The sequence below is a fragment of the Mastomys coucha genome, unplaced genomic scaffold (genome assembly GCF_008632895.1).
Source record: "Mastomys coucha isolate ucsf_1 unplaced genomic scaffold, UCSF_Mcou_1 pScaffold20, whole genome shotgun sequence".
Classification (NCBI taxonomy): Eukaryota; Metazoa; Chordata; class Mammalia; order Rodentia; family Muridae; genus Mastomys; species Mastomys coucha.
The window spans coordinates 113709193-113733097 of NW_022196903.1; the positions used below are offsets into that span (position 1 = coordinate 113709193).

Genomic DNA, 23905 nt, shown 5'->3' on the forward strand with positions numbered 1-23905 from the left:
GATGACAGCTCTCCATTTCCTATTTCATGGGCTACCCCCTGTCTCTTTTGCTTCTCATCTCTAAACAACGAAGCATCCAGAGGTGTCAAGTAGTCAGATATAGCCAACCAATGGTATTTTAAGAAAAAAAGGAAAGCCGCGAATGGTGGTGCCTCTGTGATCTAAGCACCTGGGAGGTCAGGAGTTCAAGGCCAGCCGGATGAGAAGGGAAAGGGACGGGAGGGCAAAGGAAGGGATGAGAAAGAGGGGAATGGAGGGGATGGAGGTCGTGTCCTATCAAGTGACTACAGGAGTAAGATAAAGGGCAGGGACCCCGAGTCTGTTAGTCAGGGTTTCTTTTTTAATTTGTTTTTAAATTTTTTTATTTAATTTCTTGGGACAGTATTCTGCTGTGTCCTGGGTAAGCCTCAAACTCAAAATCCTCCTGTCTCAGCTTCCAGAATGCTGAGATTAGGGCTACGTGCCACCAAGTCTAAATCTTGGGGCCTACCTAGTAAAAGGTCCTCAACACCCAGGGGGACGAGCCTTTAACGTATGGACCTCTGAAAGGCAGTCAATGTCCAAACTAGAGAGGCAAGAAATCTGACAAATGCCAAGCTTGGGGAAGAGACACGGGGAGCTGGGGTAGGGTTTCTCTTTGGGGACAGAATGTAAACGGTACTGAGGAGACATTACTAGACAGAGCCCCGCCTGGGGGTGGGAGGACGGACAGCAGGAGAAGGAGACACCACCATACTTAGGGAATGAAATGCCACAAACTCTTCAACCCAGGAGGAGTACCCTGTGTACCCCTGCCCCAAGCCTCCCCTCACAGGGCTTCTAGAACATTCCACACAAATCTTCACAAGACACAACATAACAGATATTAGGATAGTTTTTAATTTAAAAAAAAAAATCCTCAAAGTCTCTGGGCAACACTGTAAAATACAGTAAGCACTATGGAGAGTGTCAGTCACACCCCTCCCTGGCACAGTGCTTCCATCAGTGTGACCAGAGGCTCTCCACAGGTTTCCACATAATTGTACACTGTGCCCTATTTTTAAAGTCCTTACTGAGGCAGACGTGACGGCACGTACCTTTGACCCCAGCACTGGGGAGGCAGAGACAGGCAGAGCTGGGTTTCAGGACAACGTGGGCTACATAGTGAGTTCCAGGACAGCTGGAGCTACAACAGTGAGATGCTGTCTGGAAAAAAAGGTCCTCACTCAGAGGAGGACACTGAGGCACATCTCTAGGCACAGAGGTGAAGGGACCAGCATGAGGTCAGACTCAAGGCAAGAGACGCACAGGAAGGGCCCAGAAATCCATCCCTTCTCCTGAAATGCTGCCCAAAGGGCATTCTGTAGGTACTGAAGCCGCAGTCGTCTTTGTTCCAGGAAGCAATGGCAAGAGACCAGGCTTGGACTTGATGCCTGTGATCCAGACCTCAGCCTGGCACACAGGATTCCCTGAGCGCATGTCCCAACAGCCCCCGATGCCTCTGCTCCATCTCCTTACTCTCAAGCCCAACCCTCCTGGTGGAAGACCAGCTGCACAGCTTCATTTACATCATGAACGATGTGGGAGGCCTGCAGGAGCTCTGGACTGAAGCGGAAGTCTCGGTGCCCGTGGAATGGAAGCTCTTCCCTTCCAGGAGCAGGCACTTGGGAGCCTGGGTCCTGAGAACTGTATATGCCAGTGCATACCAGGATGGAAGCACAGCTCTGTGTTGCTGAAGGCCGCTGCTTCTGCTGTCCACCCATCTGCTGCTCCTCCTCTCCATGATTTGCCATTTGCAGGTACTGATGGAACAGGTTGGCACCATAGACATCAGACATGGGGTTATCACTGGCAGGGCAGCAATACCAGAGAGCAAAGAAAGAAAACCTCAGTTTAATGTTTCAAACTACCAGAACAGAGATCAGCCTGGGGGTGGTGTGATTCAGCTGTGGGGAAGCCAGGGTGGTGTGGGCAGATGGAAAGAAAAGAAGCTATGAGAATAGAGATGTAGTGGACTTACCCTATAGCATACAGATTCCTGATGGGGGCGGCCCAGCCCCGCCTCTCAGCCTGCTGCCTGATCACTTCCTCTGCATACAGGTAAGTGAGGACGCTGGGTTTGCCCATCAGGCCCTCGTATTTCAGCTCATTGCCTGTTACTTTCCGGTAGATGGTTTCCAGGCATAGCAGAAAGGCGCCATGACCAAACCTGCCCAAGAAGAGATCTCAGCAACTCAGCCTTGAGGTCGCCTGCCACTCTCTAAGCTGTCTCCATGAAACTAACCTGTACCCCCTTCCCTGGAGTCATTCACATGAAGAAACTGAGGCAAGAGCAGGCAATTTCCCCAGGGAGCAAAACTAGGGTGAAAACCCTGAAAGTCTCACTCCTAAAACATAGTGTTTGGGGTTTTAAAAAATTAATATTATGCATGCACGTGTGCCACGGTGAGCATACAAAGGTCAGAGGACAGCTTTCTGGAGTCAGCCTCTCATTCCAACTCTATTTGGGTCCCAAGGCTCAAACTCAAGTTGTCAGCTTGAGAGCAGGCATTTACCCACAACACCATCTTACCTGGCCCCAAACCCTAAGACTGGGTGCTGTGCCACAAGTGTTGGCTGCCAGAGTGTGCTCGCTCCCCTGAGGCTAGGTGTGGTCACTTAGTCTATACGTTACACACGTGAACCCCACAGTCAACAGAACCAGAGGTGCTGGACTGGCTGTGACACAAGGCCCTGAAAACAAGGAAGCGCACTCTGCCTGACCTTACATGGCCCCACAGCGCAAGGCTTGGTCCCAGCTGATGACACCTTGGCTGGTGCTAGAGTCCTCAGTAAGCAGAGCCTAACAGGAACCAAGTCACTGGAGCATGCTCCCCCCTGCCTACCTCATTGCTTCCCAGCTATCAAAAGGCAACCATTTTGCTCCACAGCTTGCGTCCTATCACAGTGTTAGGGTCCCCACAAGCACCAAATCAATAGAGCAGAAACTAATCTTCCTCCTTTTAAGTTGTTTATTCAAGTATTCTGTCAGTGTAGCAAGTTAACAGCCTACTCTACTGCTTCCTGACATCTGAAATGCTAATATGATGGCTGGCACTTAGCCAGCCATGCTGGACTATATAGGCAAGGCTTAAGGAGGCTGCAGAAAGACACACGTGTCCTTAATAAAGAGCTGCACACGGGGGCTGGCAACATGGTCAGCAGGTAAGAGCACTGACTGCTCTTCCGAAGGTCCTGAGTTCAAATCCCAGCAACCACATGGTGGCTCACAACCACCTGTAATGAGGTCTGACGCCCTCTTCTGGTGCATCCGAAGATGGCTACAGTGTACTTATTTATAATAATAAATAAATCTTTGGGCCTGAGTGAGAGAGGCCAACTGGAGCTACAGTGTACTCATATAATAAAATAGATAAATAAATCTTAAAAAAAAAAAAAAAAGGCCAGACGATGGTGGCACACGCCTTTAATCCCAGCACTTGGGAGGCAGAGGCAGGTGGATTTCTGAGTTCGAGGCCAGCCTGGTCTACAGAGTGAGTTCCAGGACAGCCAAGGCTACACAGAGAAACCCTGTCTCAAAAAACAAAAACAAAAAAAACCAAAAAAACAAAAACAAAACAAAAAGGAGCTGCACGAAGCCTCAGATTGCTAGCTTCTTTAATAAGAAAGCCAATACACCACCTTGTGTAAAGTGCTTCTGTATTCTGTCCTCAGTGCTGACCCATCCCTAACTGACACTGTGCTTGGTATCATATTCAATGTCACTCGCTTACACTCAAATTACATTTCCTGGGTGGGTGTAGTGATGCAGGCCTTTGATTTCAGCACTTGGGAGATCAAGAAGCAAGCAGATCTCTTCAAGTTCAAGTTCAGCCTGTCTTATATAGGGAACTCCAGGCCAACTGTCAGAACTCAGTCAAAAGACTGAGCCATGGTGAACAATATCTTGGGGAACTGTGAGAAAGGCTCCAGGAAAAAAAGAAGAGGTACATTTGGTTCCTGGATGTGACTTTGTACCTCTAATGCAAACATTCACATTCAATTTATAAAGCACGCTTATTCTTGTTGGATGTCAGAACACAGCTATAAAACCCAGTCTGATCAGTGTGCGCTGCATCTGGACATGGCCTCCTGCCTGGCTTTCATGCTTTCCCAGAGATAATCTATAGTACGTGCCAGTGTTTAAATTGGTCTGTCCTGAGAAAGATCTGGGAAAGGCCTGTGCTGCTAATATTTAGTATGTGCTTACTGGTGTTTATTTACATGTTTGTCTGAACTCAAAACAACCTTCCCTGGATCACTGCTTTCTTTGTCACCATTGTGTATAAAAGTACAGTGAGCCCGGGCAGTGGTGGCACACACCTTTAATCCCAGCACTTGGGAGGCAGAGGCAGGCAGATTTCTGAGTTCAAGGCCAGCCTGGTCTACAGAGTGAGTTCCTGGACAGCCAGAGCTACACAGAGAAACCCTGTTTCAAAAAACCAAAAAAAAAAAAAAAAAAGTACAGTGAGGCTAAAGGAAGGCTGTTCACAGCATTAGACTATACAGTCTGCCCATTCTTCCTTCCTTTCTTTCTTTCTCTCTTTCTTTCAGATTTATTTATTATATATAAGTACACTGTAGCTGACTTCAAACACCCCAGAAGAAGGCATCAGGTATCATTATGGGTGGTTGTGAGCCACCATGTGGTTGCTGGGATTTGAACTCAGGACCTTCGGAAGAGCAGTCAGTACTCTTAACCACTAAGCCATCTCTCTAGCTCCTCACCCCATTCTTTCAAGTCCTCAGGTCCCAGGTCTCCAAGAATCAGATTTGCCAATTGACCAAAGTCAACACCAATCAGGCTAAACAGTGAGACTCTATCTTAAACAATACAACATTACAACAACAACAAAAGAATTCTATTTTCTTCTTATTTTGTGAAGCAGGATTTTGTTATATCCTAGGCTGGCCTGGAACTACACATGAAGCCCACACTAGTGTCAAACATGTGGTTCTCCTGCCTCTGTCTTCTCTTGCCAAAATTACCACTATGTACCACGACAAGCAGCTAACTTTGAGATTATGAAGTAAACAGAGGCAGACATGGTGACACATGCCTGTAATCCCAGCACTCAGAAGTCTGCTAGAGAATAATTATGGTTTGTTTTTTTTTTTTTTGGTTTTTCGAAACAGGGTTTTCTAAGACAGGGTTTTTCTGGATCGCCCTGCCTGCCCTGGAACTCACTCTGTAGACCAGGCTGGCCTCGAACTCAGAAATCCGCCTGCCTCTGCCTCCCAAGTGTTGGGATTAAAGACATGCGCCACCACCGCTCGGCATAATTATGATTTTTAAGGCTAGCCTGGACTACACTGTGAGTCACAAACAAATCAAAGTTAAAGAGTGAGACTCTGTCTCAAAACAATACAAAAATAATTGAATAATACAAAATAATACAAAAATAATTGAATAAAAATAAAAATTACATTAAATCTGGTCCACGAACCGTTTCCCCATGCTTCTCAACTTGCAGCTACATGCCTAACCCTCGCCTGATCCCTATCTTGAATCAACATATCATGACTGTGGTGGCCTGAATAGGTAGTGTTTGAATGCTTGGCCCACCGGAGTGGCACTATTAGGACCCGTTGCCTTGTTGGAAGAACACTGTCACTGTGAAGTCCTATGCTCAAGCTCCACCCAGTGTAGAACACAGTCCCTTCTTGCTGCCTGCCAGTCAAGAAGTAGAACCCTCAGCTCCTCCAGCACCATGTCTGCCTGGACACTGCCATGCCTCCCACCATGCTGATAACGGACTAAAACTCTAAAACTGAAATGTTTTCCTTTATAAGAATTGCCTTGGTCATGGTGTCTCTTCTAACTCAGAGAAAATACCTAACCTCAGGCTACAGAATATCCTTAAATGTGACAGGAACTGTGGGGAAATTGAGGCAGGAAGGTAATGAGCTGAAGTCATTGAGCTATGTGGTGTAGCGCCATCCTAGCTCACACAAAGAGAAAGAAAAGGAGGCAGAGCCACAGGAAGGAAGCCCTGCATCTTTAAGGCCTAGTCTTGGGTCTAAACCACCCTCTGCTGACGGCACACAGCCTCTACAAGTCCATGACAGAGAGAGAAGATACTATATTCTGTCATCAGCTGGCTTCACAGCAGGCACTGAGGGCCACAAAAGAGGTACCTATCAGCCCGGAAAAGGCCATGACACAGGTGCAGCACAGCTGGTCTCGGCTCTTGGCTCCACAGCCTGGGAATTATCCTGGTTTATGGTCCCAGCTTTCCCATCCCTAGGGTGGATATGAAAGCAAACAGAGAAGTGACAGGACCAGCATTAGAAGATCCTTTTTTTTTTTTTTTTTCCTGAGACAGGGTTTCTCTATGTAGCCTTGGCTGTCTTGGAACTCACTCTGTAGACCAGGCTGGCCTCGAACTCAGAAGTCTGCCTGCCTCTGCCTCCCAAGTGCTGGGATTAAAAGCGTGCGCCACCACTGCCCGGCTAGAAGATCCTTGCATGCATACAGACTGGTATCCCTTACAGCTGCCCATCCGATGGTGTGTTGAGGTCGTCAGGGATGGGGCACATATTAAAAATCACTCAAAAACAAAACAAAATGCCGGGCAGTGGTGGCACATGCCTTTAATCCCAGCACTTGGGAGGCAGAGGCAGGCAGATTTCTGAGTTTGAGGCCAGCCTGGTCAACAGAGTAAGTTCCAGGACAGCCAGGGCTATACAGAAAAACCCTGTCTCAAAAAACAAAAACAAAAAAACAAAACAAAACAAAACAAAAAATCAGTCAACACATCTTCATGCTCAGCAATCTGTAGTTTTAGCTTAATAAGTGATATGAAGAAACTCTTGAAAGCTTTTACTCTCAGAGGGCAGGTTATGGTGGCGTCTCCAAGGCTCACGAGGTAAAAGCCAGGGACACTGTGTTCTCACCTGGGCATCTTGGCTTCAGCCATCCACAGGAGGTCCATGTTGCTAGCCAGGACAGGGAGGTGGGGGTATGGAGCTCTAGCCAGGCTGGTTCCAGGATTTCCGTCGCTAAGAAGGACATCCATAATCAGCTGCAGGTTTGTCTCCCAGCGGACCGGCTCCCCAAGGAGGAGGACCCCTAAAATTCAAAGGCACAGGGGTGAGGAAGCAGGGTCCTTGCCCTGCCCTTCGTGGTGGGTGGGTTGAAGGCCCTTCAGAGACTACAGAGGCCAGTTAGCAATACCTACCTGAGCTAGAGATCTTTACTAAGGTCACAACTGAGCAGCCCTGGCCAAGCCATGTCCCAGTGTGCCCTGGGTGAATAGAACTCACCCTAAGGGTGTCTCACAGAAGCAGCAGATCTCATGGCCTATGAGATGCCCTACCTATACCTCACCCTACAAACTCTACTGCACTCTATGGGGCTAGCCTCCCTCAGTCACATTTCTGAGCCATACGTGAGAACTTGGAATGAGGGAGCCATGTGGAACTGCGATAGTTACTCACTGCTAAACTTCAGTTGCCTCAACTAGATCTAAAATAAAAAGAAACACAGGCCCTGAAAGTATGCCTCAGTAATCAAGTGCTTGCCTAGCATGAACAAGGCCCTAAATCCCAACCCTAGTAGTACCAAATAAACAAGTAAAAACTAAGGCCCAGCAAGACAGCACACACCACGTGACAGCACGGCCACTTGAGGGGTGGATACGGGATGCTAAATAGCTCAAAGTCAACCTCAGCTATTGATCTAGCCAAAAATCAGAAGCCAGTGATCACTACATGAGATCTTTTTCCCAAAAAAGATCAAGGCCAGTCAAGGCAGTGAGAACTCTGTCTCAGAACACAGCAAAGTAAGGGGACAGAGAGAGAACTCAGTGGCTAAAGTCATTTGCTGTCCCTGCAAAGGACCCGAGCTCAACGCCCAGTGCCCATGTCCAACAGCAAAGGACCCGAGCTCAACGCCCAGTGCCCATGTCCAACAGCAAAGGACCCGAGCTCAACGCCCAGTGCCCATGTCCAATGGGTCACAAACACCTGTAACTCCAGATCCAAGCATCCAATGACCTCTTCTAGCCTTCACAGGTCCCTGAATACATGTGGCATGTACACAGACACATATATGCACCTAAATAAAAGTGTGAACTGGCCACACCCCTTTACTCCCAGCATTCAAGAGACAGGAGGAGGCTCCCTGTGAGTCGGAGGGTGGCCTGGCCTACATAGTGAGTTCTCGGACAGCCAGGGCTACATAGAGGCCCTGTATCAAAAAAAAATATTTAAAAAATAAAGTTAATTGGGAGGCAGAGGCAGGCATATCTCTGAGTTCAAGGCCAGCCTGGTCTACAGAGTGAGTTCCAGGACAGCCAGGGAACACAGAGAAACCCTGTCTCGGAAAAATAAATAAATAAATAAATAAATAAATAAATAAATAAATAAAGTTAAAATTAAAAGATGGAGGACCCATTTTGATTGTCACAATTGAACACTCGATAGAGAACTCTACACAGGCAAACACTGTCCTATCCTAGCAGTACCCCAATCCTCATCAGGACTGCTGGAGCAACTCCATCTTATATCTAACCACAAAATGCTCTAACTACTTATTTATTTACTTTGCATGAGTGTTTTGCCAGCATGTATGTATTTGCATACCTGATGCAAGTTTGTGGATGCCTAAAGAAGGCACTTGGTTTATCAGGAACTGAATTTACAGATGGCTATGAGCTACCACGTGGGTGCAGAGACTCAAACCTAGGTCTGCAAGAACACCAGCTGTTCTTAACTGCTACGCCATCTCTCCAGCTGTCCAAAGTATTTCTGTACACTTTAACAATTTTTAAGTGATCATACAATCAACCAAGAGACTCCTAATATTTCTTTAAAATTTACCACAAATTAGCTGGGCAGTGGTGGCACACAACTTTAATCTAGCACTCAGGAGGCAGAGGCAAGCAGATCTGTGAGTTTACAGAGCAAGTTCTAGGATAGCCGGGAGAAATCCTATCTCCAAAACAAAACAAAAACAAAAAAATTACCAAGAATTGTTCTCCATTTTAGAAATCAGCTCACCAGTGGCAATTCTGCCCACGTACCTGTATTAGAGCTATAAACACAGCCTTACCCATTGCTGGGACATTCCTGGTCACTGTGTTTAGAACAATCATTTACTTCTCAGATAATTACAACACCAATGTCTCACCAAGACACTTTCCTTTCACTCCCTGGCACAGCGAGGGCACAAGACTACACTATACTACTTTGTTTGGTTTTGAGATAAGAGTCACTGTGAAGCCCCAGACAGCCTTGAACTCCAATCTTTTCACCTCAGCCCTACAAGTGGGAGGCTACAAACATGCACCACTACAACTGGCCACTGACTACTTTCTGATAGTGGGAAAGTTATTTTACTTCAGGACAGCAACAAGAAGTTACAATGTCTTTATTGTCCTAAGCCTCACTGTGCTAGACTGTCCTTGCCTATGGACAAGTAACTCTTGAAAGTTACTGTGCTTATAACTCAGGTAAGTTAAGCACTGTAGAGAAGGAGAAACCCCAACACATGTCTCAGAGTATGGAGTGGACAGCCAGGGCTATGCCTCAGGTGAGCCAGGGGCTGATGTGACAGAGGGAAACAGCCCACGCTACCCAGGCACGGGGCCTCTTTAGCCCACGCCCACCCAGGCACAGGACCTCTTTAGCCCACACCCACCCAGGAACAGGGCCTCTCTTACCTTCGATGGTAGGGAAGTCATTCCTCAGGTGCTGCCAAAAGACAAAGAGGAGGCCAGTCAATGCTAGTCCCGTTCCACTCTGAGCAGTTAAGTCTCCAGAGTTGAGGAGCAGGAAAGACAGGTCCTCCACAGGTCAGAGACCACTCCCAAGGACCAGCTCAAGCCAAGAACTAGACAGAACTTAGGAAGAAGATGCACAAGGGAAAGAAAACCAAGGCCCAGACTGGACTCAATACAGGCTGAGAGATGCCATGTGCAAAGTTGGCCAAGAGGGTTGGTGGTCAGCTGTGCTGCTCCAGCCCGGAGAGAAAACAAAGTCCTGGCCGAGCAAGGGCCTCTAGTGTCAGGGAGCTAAAGGAGGGCCAGCCTGTGGAGAGGAGCTCTCTTGTGTGTGAGGACGCTCATCCTTAGGCCAGTTCTAAAGGAGGGCCAGCCTGTGGAGAGGAGCTCTCTGTGTGTGAGGACACTCATCCTTAGGCCAGTTCTAGAGGGTTTCTCTTCAGCAGCCTTGGGTTCACTCTTCCCTGAACCACTGCAGTCTTGGCTGACATGAGTCACTTCTCCTGTGCCAAGCTCAGCCTCGCAGCTATTCTGAGATGTGTTCCCACTCTAGATTCTCGTTCATCTCAGAATTTTAGTGACTCAAGAAAAAGATCTCAAAGGACGGGATCTGCTCTACAGCTAGAAAATCCTGGTAGGAGAACTTATAACCTATTTTCTATTAAATTAATGAAGTAAGCTTATCTGTCTACAAATGTATTTCATCAAATCCTAAATTGTTAACATAAGCTATTAAATGTATAAAACAATCTTATGAGAATGGGCCAAGAGGCACCTTAGGAGACAGGCAGTTATATTCCAAAGGGCCAAAGAGGGCCTGGAACTGGTGATCCCAAGAAATAAGAAATCATGGGCTGAGGTGTAGCTGAGTTGGCAAAGACTTCAAGCCTGTACAATCTGGCTTTGGCCACCAGAACTGTAAAAGGAAATGAAGCCACTTTCTTCACCTATGGTCCTTACAGCAGGGCAGTGGAAAAACAGAGTCCTCACAAGGCAGCCTGGCTGTGCTTCAGGATAAAGGAGCAGAGTGAGTAACTAACAGAGCTTAGTGGCTCCCCTGGGAAACCTGGGGAAGCCACCAAGGTGTACTGCAGACTGAAGCAAATGCCAAGACACTGAACGGAGTTGCTAGGTAATTCTAACAAAGCAGAAGGCTAGAGTGTGGAGCCCACTGCTTCTCTCAGCCATTCCTACCTAACCAGGGAACACAGTCCTGGCCAGACACACCTTTGCAAGAACACCAGTGCAGAAGCAGCTCCTTGCAGAAGGGTGGCAGGACCAACCCAAGGAACCGACACTGAGAAGAAACAGGAAGACAACCACACAAGAGCCCGGGAATACCGTGAAGGGTGAGGTAACCCACCCTGTCCTCATTACCATGGTCTTCGGCCGCCGCTGAAGGTCCACCATGTCCAGCTCCGGGAAGGCTTTTCGCAGCTCGTCTACTGTCACCACATTCTGGAAACCTAGTCTGCAGCCGAGATCAGGGAAGCAAAGCTACACGGTTCTGGGAAGATGCTTTTATACATACACCAGATGACAAGAGGGCAGAACCAAACCCAGGCCAGGCCACAGCAGGCAGGCAGCTGTCATAAATCCCACAGGCACCAAGTGCAGGCTGTGGCTGCACAGATAGAGCAGGCGCATGCAACACCAGTGTAGCCCCTTGGTACCCACGAGGGCATATTCCAGGTACTAGACTCTCTATCTACACCAGCAAGAGCCAGAGAACAGAGGCCAAACCCCACTGTGAACTCAAAGAGCTTCTGCTATGTGCAGGGCCATTCCAACTGGTGCTTGTGAGTAATACGACCCTAAGTACTGGGCTGTGAGGAGCTAGGCAAAATCAAGTAACTAGTGAATAGCTATTTCCTCTGAATTGAAACATTCCCTCCTGGAGGGAAGTGGGAGTCCCTTAAAGTTACCAGAGCCACAACCTCCCTCAAGCTATATGGTTATACAAGATTCTGGGGGAAGAGACACTCCCATAGCCAAGCTGCCTTCGAGCTGTGCAGGAAGCTCCTGGGATGCATCTTTCACCAGGCATCACTCATGCCACCCTAGGATTTTCTGAGGTGTGCCTTTCACGCCAGCTAACTGCCTGGCTCATCAAGCCAATGGTCAGTCTTTGTTTCCCTATCTGGGTTGCATAGATGATTGTTCACATCTCTCCAGGAAAAGTCACACAACAGTCACAAATATGGGAAACTACAACACTGACAGTCAAATCTCATTCGGCAAGGAAGGGACCGTCATGCAGAAAACCATGCCAACTCCAGCCTGCTCTCCTCTAAGAGCTGCCTCCATCTTCCTGTCCTTAATTCCATCCCATCTTAACTAGTCTCAGATAACACTCAAAACCAGTATCCCCCAAATGATCATTCTAACAGATCCACCCACAGCAGTAAAGCCTGCACCAGCTCTCCACTGCTCTGAGTTTAGGACGAGACTGTCCAGCCCCAGCCTGCCTTTCTGTCCTCTAATGCCCAATTCCTCTCCTTTTGACTGATACCATGTCTTCCCAGGAAGTCTTTACCACCTCCCAGGACACCCAACCCTCTAAAGCTAAAGGCTGCTCCTGCTTCAGGTGTACCCTCTGCACTTCAATGCTCAAACCTAGAGCCCATCTTTTCAGTTTTTCAAATATGTTTACTTAGCTGGGGAAGGGGCACGGCGGATGTCCACTGCGTGGAACCTGGAGACCTAACTCAGGTGGTAAGGCTCAGAAGCAAGGGCTTTTACCTGTTGAACCACTGCCTGGGCCCTGTGCCATCTCTTCTTCTTTGTGGTACTTGAGACTCAAACCAAGGGCCTCAGCTTGGTACACAAATACTCTCCAACTAGGGTTCATCCCCAGCCCCTGTGCTGGAACAGTTCATCTTTTTTTTTTTAAATTACATTTATTTGTGGGGATTATGAATGTCAAAGAACAACCTGTGGAGTCAGTCCTCTCCTTTCACCTCCCGAGTCCTGATAATCACAGACAGGTGGTCAGACTTGGTCACAGTGCCCTCAGAGCTGAGCTTGCTTCCCACCCCTGTGATGACTGTCATCTTGACTGGACCTACATTCACCTAAGAAACATGAATCAGAAAGCACTTTTTGGAGATGATCCAGGTGTAAGAGATCTGAGGAATTTCAACACATACTGAAGCTCTCTCCAGGAACGCTCAGGCTTTCAGTGCCAGGTTGGGACTGCTGAGGCTCAGTCAGTGTGGACTGAGCAGCTACAGGGCTCATAGGCTCTACCAGCAGACGGCCATTTCTCAACTACCCAGCACCTATTGTGAAGGAAAAGTGACTAAATCCCATTTATAATGTATGTTTACCCTATCAGTTCTGTTCCCCTAGAACACCCACTCTCTTACACACACCTCTGCTGTTTGTAGGTGCTTCCCCTCCCAAGTATGGCTCCCCTGAGTAAGTCACATTCCCCACGTTCTTACCTGGGTCCCAATGTGTCTCAGAGCACAGCCTAGCAGAGTGCCCAGGAAGCATCCAGGGCTCATGAACAAACGCCTAAGGTCAGGGACCACGTCCTTTGCCTTCTGAGTATACATGACCAACAGTGCGCTATTCCCAGCAGGGGCTCACAGGGATGGATGGAGGCTGGAGCGAGACCCCCCCACTTAGGGCGTGTCTGCTTAGAGCAGTGGCTCTCAGGTTCCTACCACTGCAACCTTTTAATACAGTTCCCCATGTCGTGGTGACCCCAACCGTAAAATTATTGTTGTTGCTACTTTATGACTGTAATTTTGCTACTGTTATAAGTCATAATGTAAAATCTAATGTTATCTGATATGTGACCCCTATGAAACGGTCATTCGACCCTAGAGGGGTAACAACCCACAGGCTGAGAATCATTGCCTTAGGGATTCTCAACTTTTTACTGGAGACACAGAGATCAAGATTGCTCAAGATTAAGTCAGAGGTTGGATGGTGGTGGCACACGCCTTTAATCCCAGCACTTGGGAGGCAGAGACAGGTGGATTTCTGAGTTTGAGGCCAGCCTGGTCTACAGAGTGAGTTCTAGGACAGCCAGGGCTATACAGAGAAATCCTATCTTGAAAAACCAAAAAAAAAAAAAAAAAAAAAAAAAAAAAAAAAAAAAAAAAAAAAAGATTAAGACAGAGGACTCTGTACATTAAGCTTTGCAGATGGCTCTGATGTGGTCTGTGGTCTGGTCTGTTACCAACAGTCTCAAGGACTAACCACACAAACCATTTATCCTTGTTTCCCAATATCCTACCACACAACTCTGGCACCCCAAGCCTTCACCCTCCTCTCCATCCAGAACAGCAAAACAAAAAGGATACGCTCTGGCATTTTCCACCAGGGGTCCCTGCCCAGACACTAGCATCTGCTTGCTGTGGTACTTCATGAAGAGTTTCATGGGGCTGTGAGAAAGAATGACTTGGTCTGGATCCACCTACAGAGATAACCAAGGAACAGGAAAGCAGGGGAAGACAGGGTTGAGAGAAAATGACAGGGAGACAGCCACTGGGGTCTGTCACTGGGGGTGGGACAGGAGGGGGTCTAAAAATAAAACATTGTAAATCACCTGACACTTGCTAAGACTTAGCCACATAGCAACAAGGACTTACCTAGGGCTGGGAATGTAGCTCAGTGACAGAGCACTAACTAGCCCACTATGTAAGAGACCATGGGTTCTCCCGGCAGTGGTGGGCACGCCTTTAATCCCAGCACTTGGGAGGCAGAGGCAGGCAGATTTCTGAGTTCGAGGCCAGCCTGGTCTACAGAGTGAGTTCCAGGATAGCCAGGGCTACACAGAGAAACCCTGTTTCGGAACCCCCCCCCAAAAAAAGAGAGAGACCATGAGTTCAACCCATTGGTTGTGTGTAGGGGGCTGCCAAATTTAATTCTCCACATACAAAATAAGAGATGCATTAAGATGCAGTAAGATCCTGCTGGGCAGCCAGGAGGTGGTGGTGGCGGTGGTGGTAGTGGTGGTGGTGGTGCATGCCTTTAATCCCAGCACTCGGGAGGCAGAGGCAGGTGGATTTCTGAGTTCGAGGCCAGCCTGGTCTACAGAGTGAGTTTGGGACAGCCAGGGCTACACAGAGAAACCCTGTCTTGGGGAAAAAAAAAAAAAAGATCCTGCTGGGCTTAGCTCAGAGACCCCTCTGAGATTTCTTAATACCCCTGTTGGAAACCACAGACTTTACAAGCATGGTTTGGGGCTGGAGAAATAGCTTCACTGACTGCTCTTCCAAAGGTCCTGAGTTCAATTCCCAGCACCCACTCGGGAACTCACAAGCATCTGTAATGGGATCTGACGCCCTCTTTTGGTGCGTCTGAGGACAGTGACAGTGTACTGACAAGCATGGTCTGTCATCATGTATCTGTCTTGGACCTCCACATTGTGTTTTCACTTCTACTTAAAAACTGAGCTTACCTTTACCTCTGCAGTGCTGGGCACCGAATCAGGGCCTTGCAAATTAGAAGCAAGTATTCTATCACTGACTCATTCCAGCCCAAGATCTAGTTTGTGTTGTATGCATGTGTGTGCACATGTATGTGAGAAGATGCATGTGTGGAGAACCTGAGGTCAACACTGCTGTCTTTCTCAGTTACTCTCCACCTTATTTTTTGAGTCTCTCACTCAACCTGGAGCTCCCTGCTTTGCCAGACTAGCTGACAGGCTATATTGGCAGGCCAGCAAGCCTCAGGGATACAATTATCTCCAACCTTGGGATTGCAGATGTGCCACCAAGCCTGGCTTTTCAGACGGGTGCTAGAGATCTAACTCAAGCACTTTACCCACTGTGCCATCTCCTCAGCTCCCAAGATTTAGCTTTTTCAACATCTGCACTAACGCCAACAGTGAAGTCTTTATTATTATTTTGAGATGGAGTCTCACTACACAGCTCAGACTGGCCCCAAACTTGTGTTATCCTCTTTCCTTGGTCTCCTCTGTTCAAACAGAAGTGTGCATGACCACACCAGGTTCCTCAGAATGCTTTTAGGGCCCTTTATGGAAAGGGTTTCAATGTACTGGATTCAGCCTCTACCCTGGATTCAGCTTCCACCAATCAGCCTTTATCGACTCTCTTGGTTACAAAGAACCCCTTCTCAAAACTAAGTTCACCCTTACTGAGCAGGTGCCAGTCTTGGATGCAGTGAGGAACTATAAAGGGGAGATGCTAGGCGTTCGAAGGACAGCACCCATGGACAGGTCCATGTGCAGGCCGGGTGCATGGCTGGGATTTTTGTTATTTTCTTGACCCAAAGTCTCCTTGTGCAGCCCAAGCCACCTATAAAGCATAACCCTGCTGCTTCAGCCTCTCAGGTACCAGCCACTCTTTCTATTACTATTGTTAGTGAGAGCTGTTATTGCACAGCCCCATCTGCACTGTGGAATGCTGAACACAAGTGATCTTTGCAGCTCAGCTGGCAGAGCGCTTGCCTAGTAAGCAAAAAGCCCTGGGTTTAATCCCCAGCACATAAAGCAGGTGTGATGGTGCACAGCTGTGATCCCAGAATTAGTGAAGTGAGGCCAGACATCCAGAGTCATCGCCACCTACCACAGATACATGAGTCCTTGTCTCAAAAACAAACACTAAAATACAAGGGCAGAATCCTGTCCCCTTCCCACCTCCCCCCAGCAGGGTGTCCTGTAGCCCAGCCTAGTTGAGCAAGGCCCATGATGAGTGGACACCACTATAGCTAGTAATGCCATGCTGAGATCCAACTCATGGCTTCACATATGCTAGGCACAAATTCTATCAACCGAACTACATCCTCAGTCCCACAAGATGGATTTCTGTGCTCACTCAACCATGTGTGTACACATGTGTATGAAGACTCTATTGATGCCATCACAAGTCTAGGCTAGAACTTTAAGGACTTAGTCTCAGACTCCCACTGCCCCAACTGTGGACTCAACCTAACCAAGAGGGACGTAGGGCTGCAGTGGAGGTTTCAATAGGAATCTGTTTTTGGGTTTCCATGCCTCTGGCTGCCTCTTACCTTACACCTCAGCAGGGATGACAGCTCCTGAGCTTTGTTATGCTGTAAGATGTTCCCAGCATTTGTGACAAAAACCACAGGTACCCGCAACTGCCCCTGGGAGTTTACCAGCTTGCTGAATGCTTCCAGAGCAGCTGGGATCACTCTGTGGCCTCGAACCAGCACTCCATCAATGTCAAACAGTAAGCCAAAGGTGGGAGAACGCTACGAGAGGAAGGAGAGAAAACCGCACTGCATGAATCAGGAGACAGAAGAAACTCGGGAAAGAAACCACCTCACACAGGAAGGTTTGTCCTCAGCCCACTGTTGGAACATGGCATCAGAAAGAACAGAAGAGGAAGGCACAGCCTGCTTTCTTCCCTGTCCTCTCTTGGCAGTGCGAGAGATCAAGCTCTGCACATGGTAGGCAAGAACCCTTCCACTATACCAAGGCATGGGACTTCTGACTAGCCAAGCCCACCTGTAGCAAAGAAGTAAGTTTACCATGTTTATCAAACACAGAACTACCTCACTGAAATTAACTGCACCAGACACAGTGGCCCACACCTGTATTCCCAGCACTCAGCAGGCAGAGGCAGCCATGTCCAGCTTCGGCTACATAGTGTATCTGAAGCGAGCACTGGGTACATAGCAAGGCCCAGTCTTGGAAAAGCAAAATAAATATAAGCAATTTAAAACTGGAAACAGAACTAGAGAGGTGGCTCAATGGTTAAGAGCACTGACTGCTCTTCCAGAGGTCCTGAGTTCAATTCCTAACAACCACGTGGTGACTCATAACCATCTGTAATGGGATCTGATACCTTCTTCTGGTGTGTCTGAAGATAGCAACAGTGTACTAACATATATAAAATAAATAAATCTTTAAAATTGGAAATAGAGGGCTGGCGAGGTGGCTCAGTGGTTAAGAGCACCGACTGCTCTTCCGAAGGTCCTGAGTTCAAATCCCAGCAACCACATGGTGGCTTACAACCATCCGTAATGAGATCTGACATCCTCTTCTGGTGTGTCTGAAGTCAGCTACAGTGTACTTACATATAACAATAAATAAATCTTTAAAAAAAAATTGGAAATAGAGAAATCCAAAGAAAACATGAGTCCAGCATTTTAATACAACCAGTTTATATTTTCTCTTTTTTTTTTCTTTTTCTTTTTTTTTTCTTTTCTTTTTTTTTTTTTTTTTTTTTTTTTTTTTTCCCCAGACAGGGTTTCTCTGTATAGCCCTGGCTGTCCTGTAACTCACTCTGTAGACCAGGCTGGCCTCGAACTCAGAAATTCACCTGCCTCTGCCTCTCAAGTGCTGGGATTAAAGGCATGCGCCACCACTGCCCGGCTTATATTTTCTCCTTTACTCCTTTTTACCCCATAGCTATGATTATTAAAACATAATTCTATACCTGGTTCTCTTTGGGAGATTAAACAATTTAACCAAAAACACTGGCCTTCATAGCCATCTTTTAAAACAAATGTTTATGCATATGAGTGTTTTGCCTGGTTGTACACACTATGCACCATGTGTGTATCTGATACCTGACGAGGTCAGAGAGAGTGTTGGATCCCTTGGAACAGGAGTTAAGGGTCGTTGTGAGCCACCACGTGGATGTTGGTAATGGCACCCAATGGCCATCTATCTGGCCCCATCTTTTCTTTTTCCTTTCCCTCCCACCTTCCCCCACCTCCCACCTCTCTCTGTTTTTTGAGACACAGCCTCACTTTGTGTACCTGGCCAGCCTGCAACTCACTATTTAGACTAGGCTAGACTAGGCTAGCTTGGAGCCTCTGAGATCCGACTGCTGCGGCCTTCCAGCTCCTGGAATTGTACGTCACCATGTTGCGTGTCACCATGCCAGCCAAACCACCTGTTAAGGTTTTTAGTGCTCACTTCGCCAGCACACACACTAAATTGGAATGAAACAGAGATTAACAGCCCCCCCTCCCACCCCGCACAAGGACAATACACAAATTTGATGAAGTCACTGTGAATGCTGCCGCCATTGGAGATAGCTTTTAAGGGGAGGGGCAGGGGTTTGAAACAGTCCTGACTGTCCTGGAATTCACTATACAGACCAGGCTGGCCTTGAACTCACAGAGATCCATCTGCATGCACGGCCAAACCCAGCTGATTGGTTTTTTTACTACCTAGGTAAAAAGAGTTCCATTTTAGTTTATAAACTGCCTGTTAATATAAAAGATACGTCTCAATTATCAAAACAAATGAACTAGCCTAACTTGTCTGCCATTTCTCTTTTGTTGGTGCCAACTAGGTCAAGCCCTTCTTAAGAACATATACAGTCTATGCACAGTCTTATCTGTGGTGAGCAAGCCAAACCACAGGTAAGAAAGGGCATTGTGTCACAGGCCTTTAGTGCTAGCACTAGGAGGTTGGGGCCAGCCAGAGCTTTACAGTGAAGGCTCCAGCCCCTTGTCTCTTAGTTAACAGGACAAGGCGAGCAGCTAGCCTAGAAAACAAACCACAACAGTGGCATTTCACAAGCAGGAGTCTATTTAAAGCTTGTAAGTTCTCAGAATAAATGGAACTTATACAGCTAGGCAAGAGCTAGAGCCCTACCTCTCAACATACATGTAAGTCTGAAAAGTACATGTATTGTAAACAGGCCGAGTTTCTTGGAAGAGAATTTTGAGCTATCAATGAAAGCATTAAGTATGAAATTCACCTATCAAAACTCTGGCTGAGCAGTGGTGGCGCATGCCTTTAATCCCAGCTCTCCGGAGGCAGAAGCAGGTGGATTTCTGAGTTCAAGGCCAGCCTGGATTACAGAGTGAGTTCCAGGACAGCCAGGGCTATACAGAGAAACCCTGTCTCGAAACCCCCGCCCCCCCAAAAAAAAACCTCTGTTAAACTAAGTCTGTGGTACATGCCTGCAGCCCTGCAGCCCTGCAGCCAGCCCTTGGAAGACTTAGAGGATTCTGAATTCAAGGCCAGTCTAGGTTACCTATTGAAACAGTGTTTCAAAAACATCGGGCCATCAGGTGGCTCAGTAGGTAGTGCACTTGCCAAAGAAGCCTGACAAGCTGAGTGACAGCCACAGAATCTATAAGGAAGCTGAGAACCTACTCCTTCAGGTTGCCTAGGACCTTCACACGTGAACTGTGCCATGCACACACACATACAGTAAATAAATGTAAGCCAGAATAAAACATCACCTCTCCCAAGAAGCCAATCAACAGGACAGGACAGGAACAGCCCTGACTACAGATGAGGAGGAAAGACCCTTGAGAACACAGCACCAGGACAGTCTGTGCTGAGCGCTGCCCCTAGAGCGGAGGAGCATGGGTAGTAAGAAAGGCCTGGACCAGGGTACCTCACCTACAAGGATGGAGGACTAACCACAGGGCTCCTATGCCTTGAAATCTAAAACAGGAAAATGGCATCCTCAGGCCTGATTACAGAGGAATTGTGTCTACAAAGCAAAGAACGGGTTGACCGAAGGGAATCCGGTTGAGGTTATCTGAGGTCACAGCAGCCAGAATGGAGACGTCAGGACGTGGGTGAGCTGACCTCTCTGTCAATAAAGAAACCAGGCACAGGAAGACAGCATCACAGTTTCCCCTCACATATGGAATTTTTAAAAAGATGAGGCGGGCAAGCAGGAGGACTACAGGAAAGTTTCCACTGTATTTACCCCGTGATCTACATCCCTACTGCATTGCCTATGTGTAGGAAAAACGTCATACTGAAACTCACTGTTTTATATAATTCACATACACAAATAAAAAAAAAAAAGGACATTCCACAATGATAGAGAAAGGGACGCCTTATTACTAGGAAAGAAAACTGCTAGGATTGGAAACTGCTTAGCTGCAGGGGGAGAGAGAAAGGGCAACAGAAGTCATCATGGGTTTTATTTTGGGGACTGGGGACCATGAAAGAGAGTAATGCTGATGTGCATCAGTGAAAAGCGGAGCAGCAGGTGGGCAGTCAGGAAGGACCTGTGGGGCAGGTGTGCAGGAGTCAGGACTACAGGTGAAAATGGCTGTCAGGATGAAGAGATGCTCAGTGGTTAAGAGCACTTGCTCCTCTTCCAGAAGACCCAAGTTTGGTTCCCAGCACCTACATCAGTCAGCTCACAGCTGTCCACAACTTCAGCTCTAGGGGATGCAATGCCTCTGGCCACCAAAGGTATGTGCACTTGGGTGTGCATACCCACATGCAGACACACATACCCACATGCAGACACACACCCACATGCAAACACACATACCCACACGCAGACACATATACCCACATGCAGATACACACACCCACATTCAAACACACATGCCCACACGCAGACACATATACCCACATGCAGACACACATACCCACATGCAGACACACACCCACATGCAAACACACATGCCCACATGCAGACACATATACCCACATGCAGACACACACACCCACATTCAAACACACATGCCCACACGCAGACACATATACCCACATGCAGATACACACACCCGCATTCAAACACACATGCCCACACGCAGACATACACCCACATGCAAACACACATGCCCACACGCAGACATACAGCTGCACAAATGATTTTCTTGTTGTTGTTGAAAAGAGTTTCTCTGTGTAGCTCTGGCTGTCCTGGAACTAGCTCTGGCCTCGAACTCACAGAGATGCCCCTGCTTCTACCTCCTGAGTGCTGGGATAAAAGGCGTGTGCCACAATCACCAGCAAACATTTTTTTTTTAAAGTCTCTGTTCTCAGGGAAATAGGAAGAGCAGCACCATTTAAGGGTGGGACACATGAAAACCAGTCAGAGACCTCAGAGAAACAGCAGTCCAGGCAGGATGGGAAACCAAGGGGGCACAGATTAGGAAATGACGTTATGACTTTCTGTATCAGGTAAACTAAGGAGACCGACTAAGTAGTAGCTCATTTTCCTTCCACTAAGCAGGTAGGAGCTCTGGGGGGGAGGGGGGGGAGGAGTGGCCTTTACCCAGCTTATACATAGTCTCCCAGGCTTACTTAGCCCATGGGCCAAGTTGAAGGTGGGCAGGAAAACTGGAAAAAAGGAGAAGCCAACTCAAATCAGTAAGACTGTCACTTCTAACCACCAGAAAATAGTAGCCAGAGACACTTAGCAAGTCTCTCACCAATGCAGGAAATATACAAACAGAGCCAAAAGCCTCCAAGGCTGATCCCACTGCACCTCAGCTCAGGAGAGTATACTGGGCTCCATGCCAAACATGTAACAAATGTATTGTTCTTTAGTCTACCAAACTTTGAGGAAGTATCTATCCCCAAATGCCCTGTTATCTAGCAAAACTGTATCCCTCCCCCACCAAACAACAAACAAAACAGCCACAAAGAATGGACCAATTATTTACCTAACTTGTACAATGCCTGGGTTCTTTTCTCAGCTCCTTCCCCCTGATCAAAGAGCCAACTTCTGAGAGAATAATGAATCAAAGGCTTCTCTGCTGGTTTTGCAAGTGCTGGGTCCAGAATTCCAATTCAAACTGAGCTAGCAGCCAAGCTGGGCCCTTTTCATTACTCCTTGGGCTGTTCTGGAATTAAGTGAGGATTCTAGGAGGGGCTGAGGTCTCTGTCCAGCCACACGGCTCACATCACCTGCTTCAGCTCCTGGCTAGTTCAGGCCTACCCCTTGTTATCAGTCTACTTCCTCTAATCTGCGTATATCACCCATACCCAGTGGCTTTCAGGATCTCTGCAGCCCTTCCCTATTGCTCAAAAAATTCCTAATGGAGTCCTAACTAGGACTTATGGGTAAGTTTCAGAGTGACCATAAAAGCCCTTACTTTTTTTTTTTTTCAAGAGTTTTGTTCTGATTTTATCATCTCACTCTTTCCAGAGAGAATCAGCATACAGGTTTGAAGAGATAAGATGACAGGATTTCTCTATAAGCTCGCCATGACGCAGAGAAGCACTTCTCTTGGGATGTAAATCACTTTAGCAGTTCAATTTCATTTTTGTCCTACTGTGAATCCAAGCAACACTGTTCTGGATGCCTGAAACCAGGCCTAGTGGCACATACCTGAAAGCCTATCGCCTAGGAAGCAGAGGCAGGAGGATGGGTCATCAAGGATTTTTGGCTAGCCTGGTTTTCAGGGTGAGTTCCAGGTCAGTTAGGGAACATACTGAGGCTTCTCACACAAACACACCAACAAATCTATCCCCTTATAGTTTCTAACGAAGTTGAGAGAAAGTTGTTAGGCATGGCACTGTGGTTCCGTTTAAACCGCCTCTTTTAAAGGTTCTCACACAGTTTAGGGTTGAAATGATAAGAACTCCAGAATTTAAAGTCTTGCAGCCAAAAAGCTGGAGAGATAAGCAGGTGTGCCAAAACGCAGTGACTGTTTATGTGAAAGATAAAAATATGGAATTCATACTCTCTTAATTTTGGGGGAACTTACATTTAAAAAAAAAAGTCCAAGCCCAGCAAGATGGCTAAGCTGTTAAAGAGTTTGCAGGACAAGCCTGAAGACATGAGTTCCACACAACACTCGCTAGAAGGTGAGAACCCCAAAGCTGTTCTCTAACCTGCCTACATATACACCCCCCACACACACACACACACACGCACGATGATGATGATGATGATGATGATGATGATAATGATGATAACAACAGCTCCTTTGTCTTGACGGCTGCACACCTGAGCCGTACAGTTTACTAGTCATATTCAAACAGTTACCTTTTTAGAAACAAGAATCGGCGAACCCTTACTTCCAACAGAAGTGGAAACAAATTAACTGCTGAGGAACATTCCTGACCCGCGGGAAGGTGCTGCGAACCCACCCGAGACTGACCCGCGGTTGGTTCCGATCGTTTTCCCCCAGACAAGGACTCTTCCAGCGGGTGGAAGGTGCGCACCTGGACACCGCTTCGGGAAGGTCGAAGGGTTCTGCGGCTCCACGGTCTCCCGGAGGGCAGCCCCAGGCCAGGATGCTCGGTGCCCCGCACGGTCCTCCCGCCCGCAGGCCCCGCTCCTGCAGACCCCATGCGTCCTCACCTCAGCGCTGCTCACGATGTAGCCCCTCCGGGGCCCGCAGCCCTGGAGCCCCGCAGACAGGCGCACAGGCAGCTTCCACAGACTGCGCCCAGCGCCGAGACCCCCCAGCCCGGCGAGCGCAGCCATCGCGCCCGTTGCGCGCACGCGCACACTGCGCATCTCGCCCACTCTCGGGCTCCCTGTCCC

At 47.8% G+C, this 23905-nt stretch overlaps 1 protein-coding gene across 2 annotated transcripts; it reads right to left on the reverse strand.

The window, feature by feature from the left end:
- Nucleotides 1–858: 858 nt before the first annotated feature.
- Hdhd5 (haloacid dehalogenase like hydrolase domain containing 5) lies at nucleotides 859–23905 on the reverse strand. 2 transcript variants are annotated; one of them, XM_031383226.1, is made up of 8 exons: nucleotides 23720–23905; nucleotides 16734–16937; nucleotides 14060–14172; nucleotides 11121–11214; nucleotides 9684–9714; nucleotides 6916–7090; nucleotides 2000–2188; nucleotides 859–1781 (listed from the first exon to the last, which is right to left on the reverse strand). In XM_031383226.1, exons 1-8 carry the CDS (start codon nucleotides 23876–23878, stop codon nucleotides 1544–1546), a joined length of 1203 nt encoding a protein of 400 aa, XP_031239086.1. In that variant the 5' UTR covers nucleotides 23879–23905; the 3' UTR covers nucleotides 859–1543. The 2 variants fall into 2 exon arrangements, with proteins under 2 accessions (XP_031239086.1, XP_031239084.1); XM_031383224.1 differs by having other exon boundaries at nucleotides 859–1827; nucleotides 23720–23900.

Bases quoted from the DNA above. Each gene is read 5' to 3' on its own strand.
- Hdhd5 (XM_031383224.1), bottom strand. From the start codon at position 23,878: ATGCGCAGTGTGCGCGTGCGCGCAACGGGCGCGATGGCTGCGCTCGCC. The intron at 16,938-23,719 runs GTGAGGACGCAT...TTCCTCTCGTAG, and splicing joins ACATCGTGAGCAGCGCTGAG to CGTTCTCCCACCTTTGGCTT. The intron at 2,189-6,915 runs GTGAGAACACAG...CTTCTTGGGCAG, and splicing joins GCTGAAGCCAAGATGCCCAG to GTTTGGTCATGGCGCCTTTC.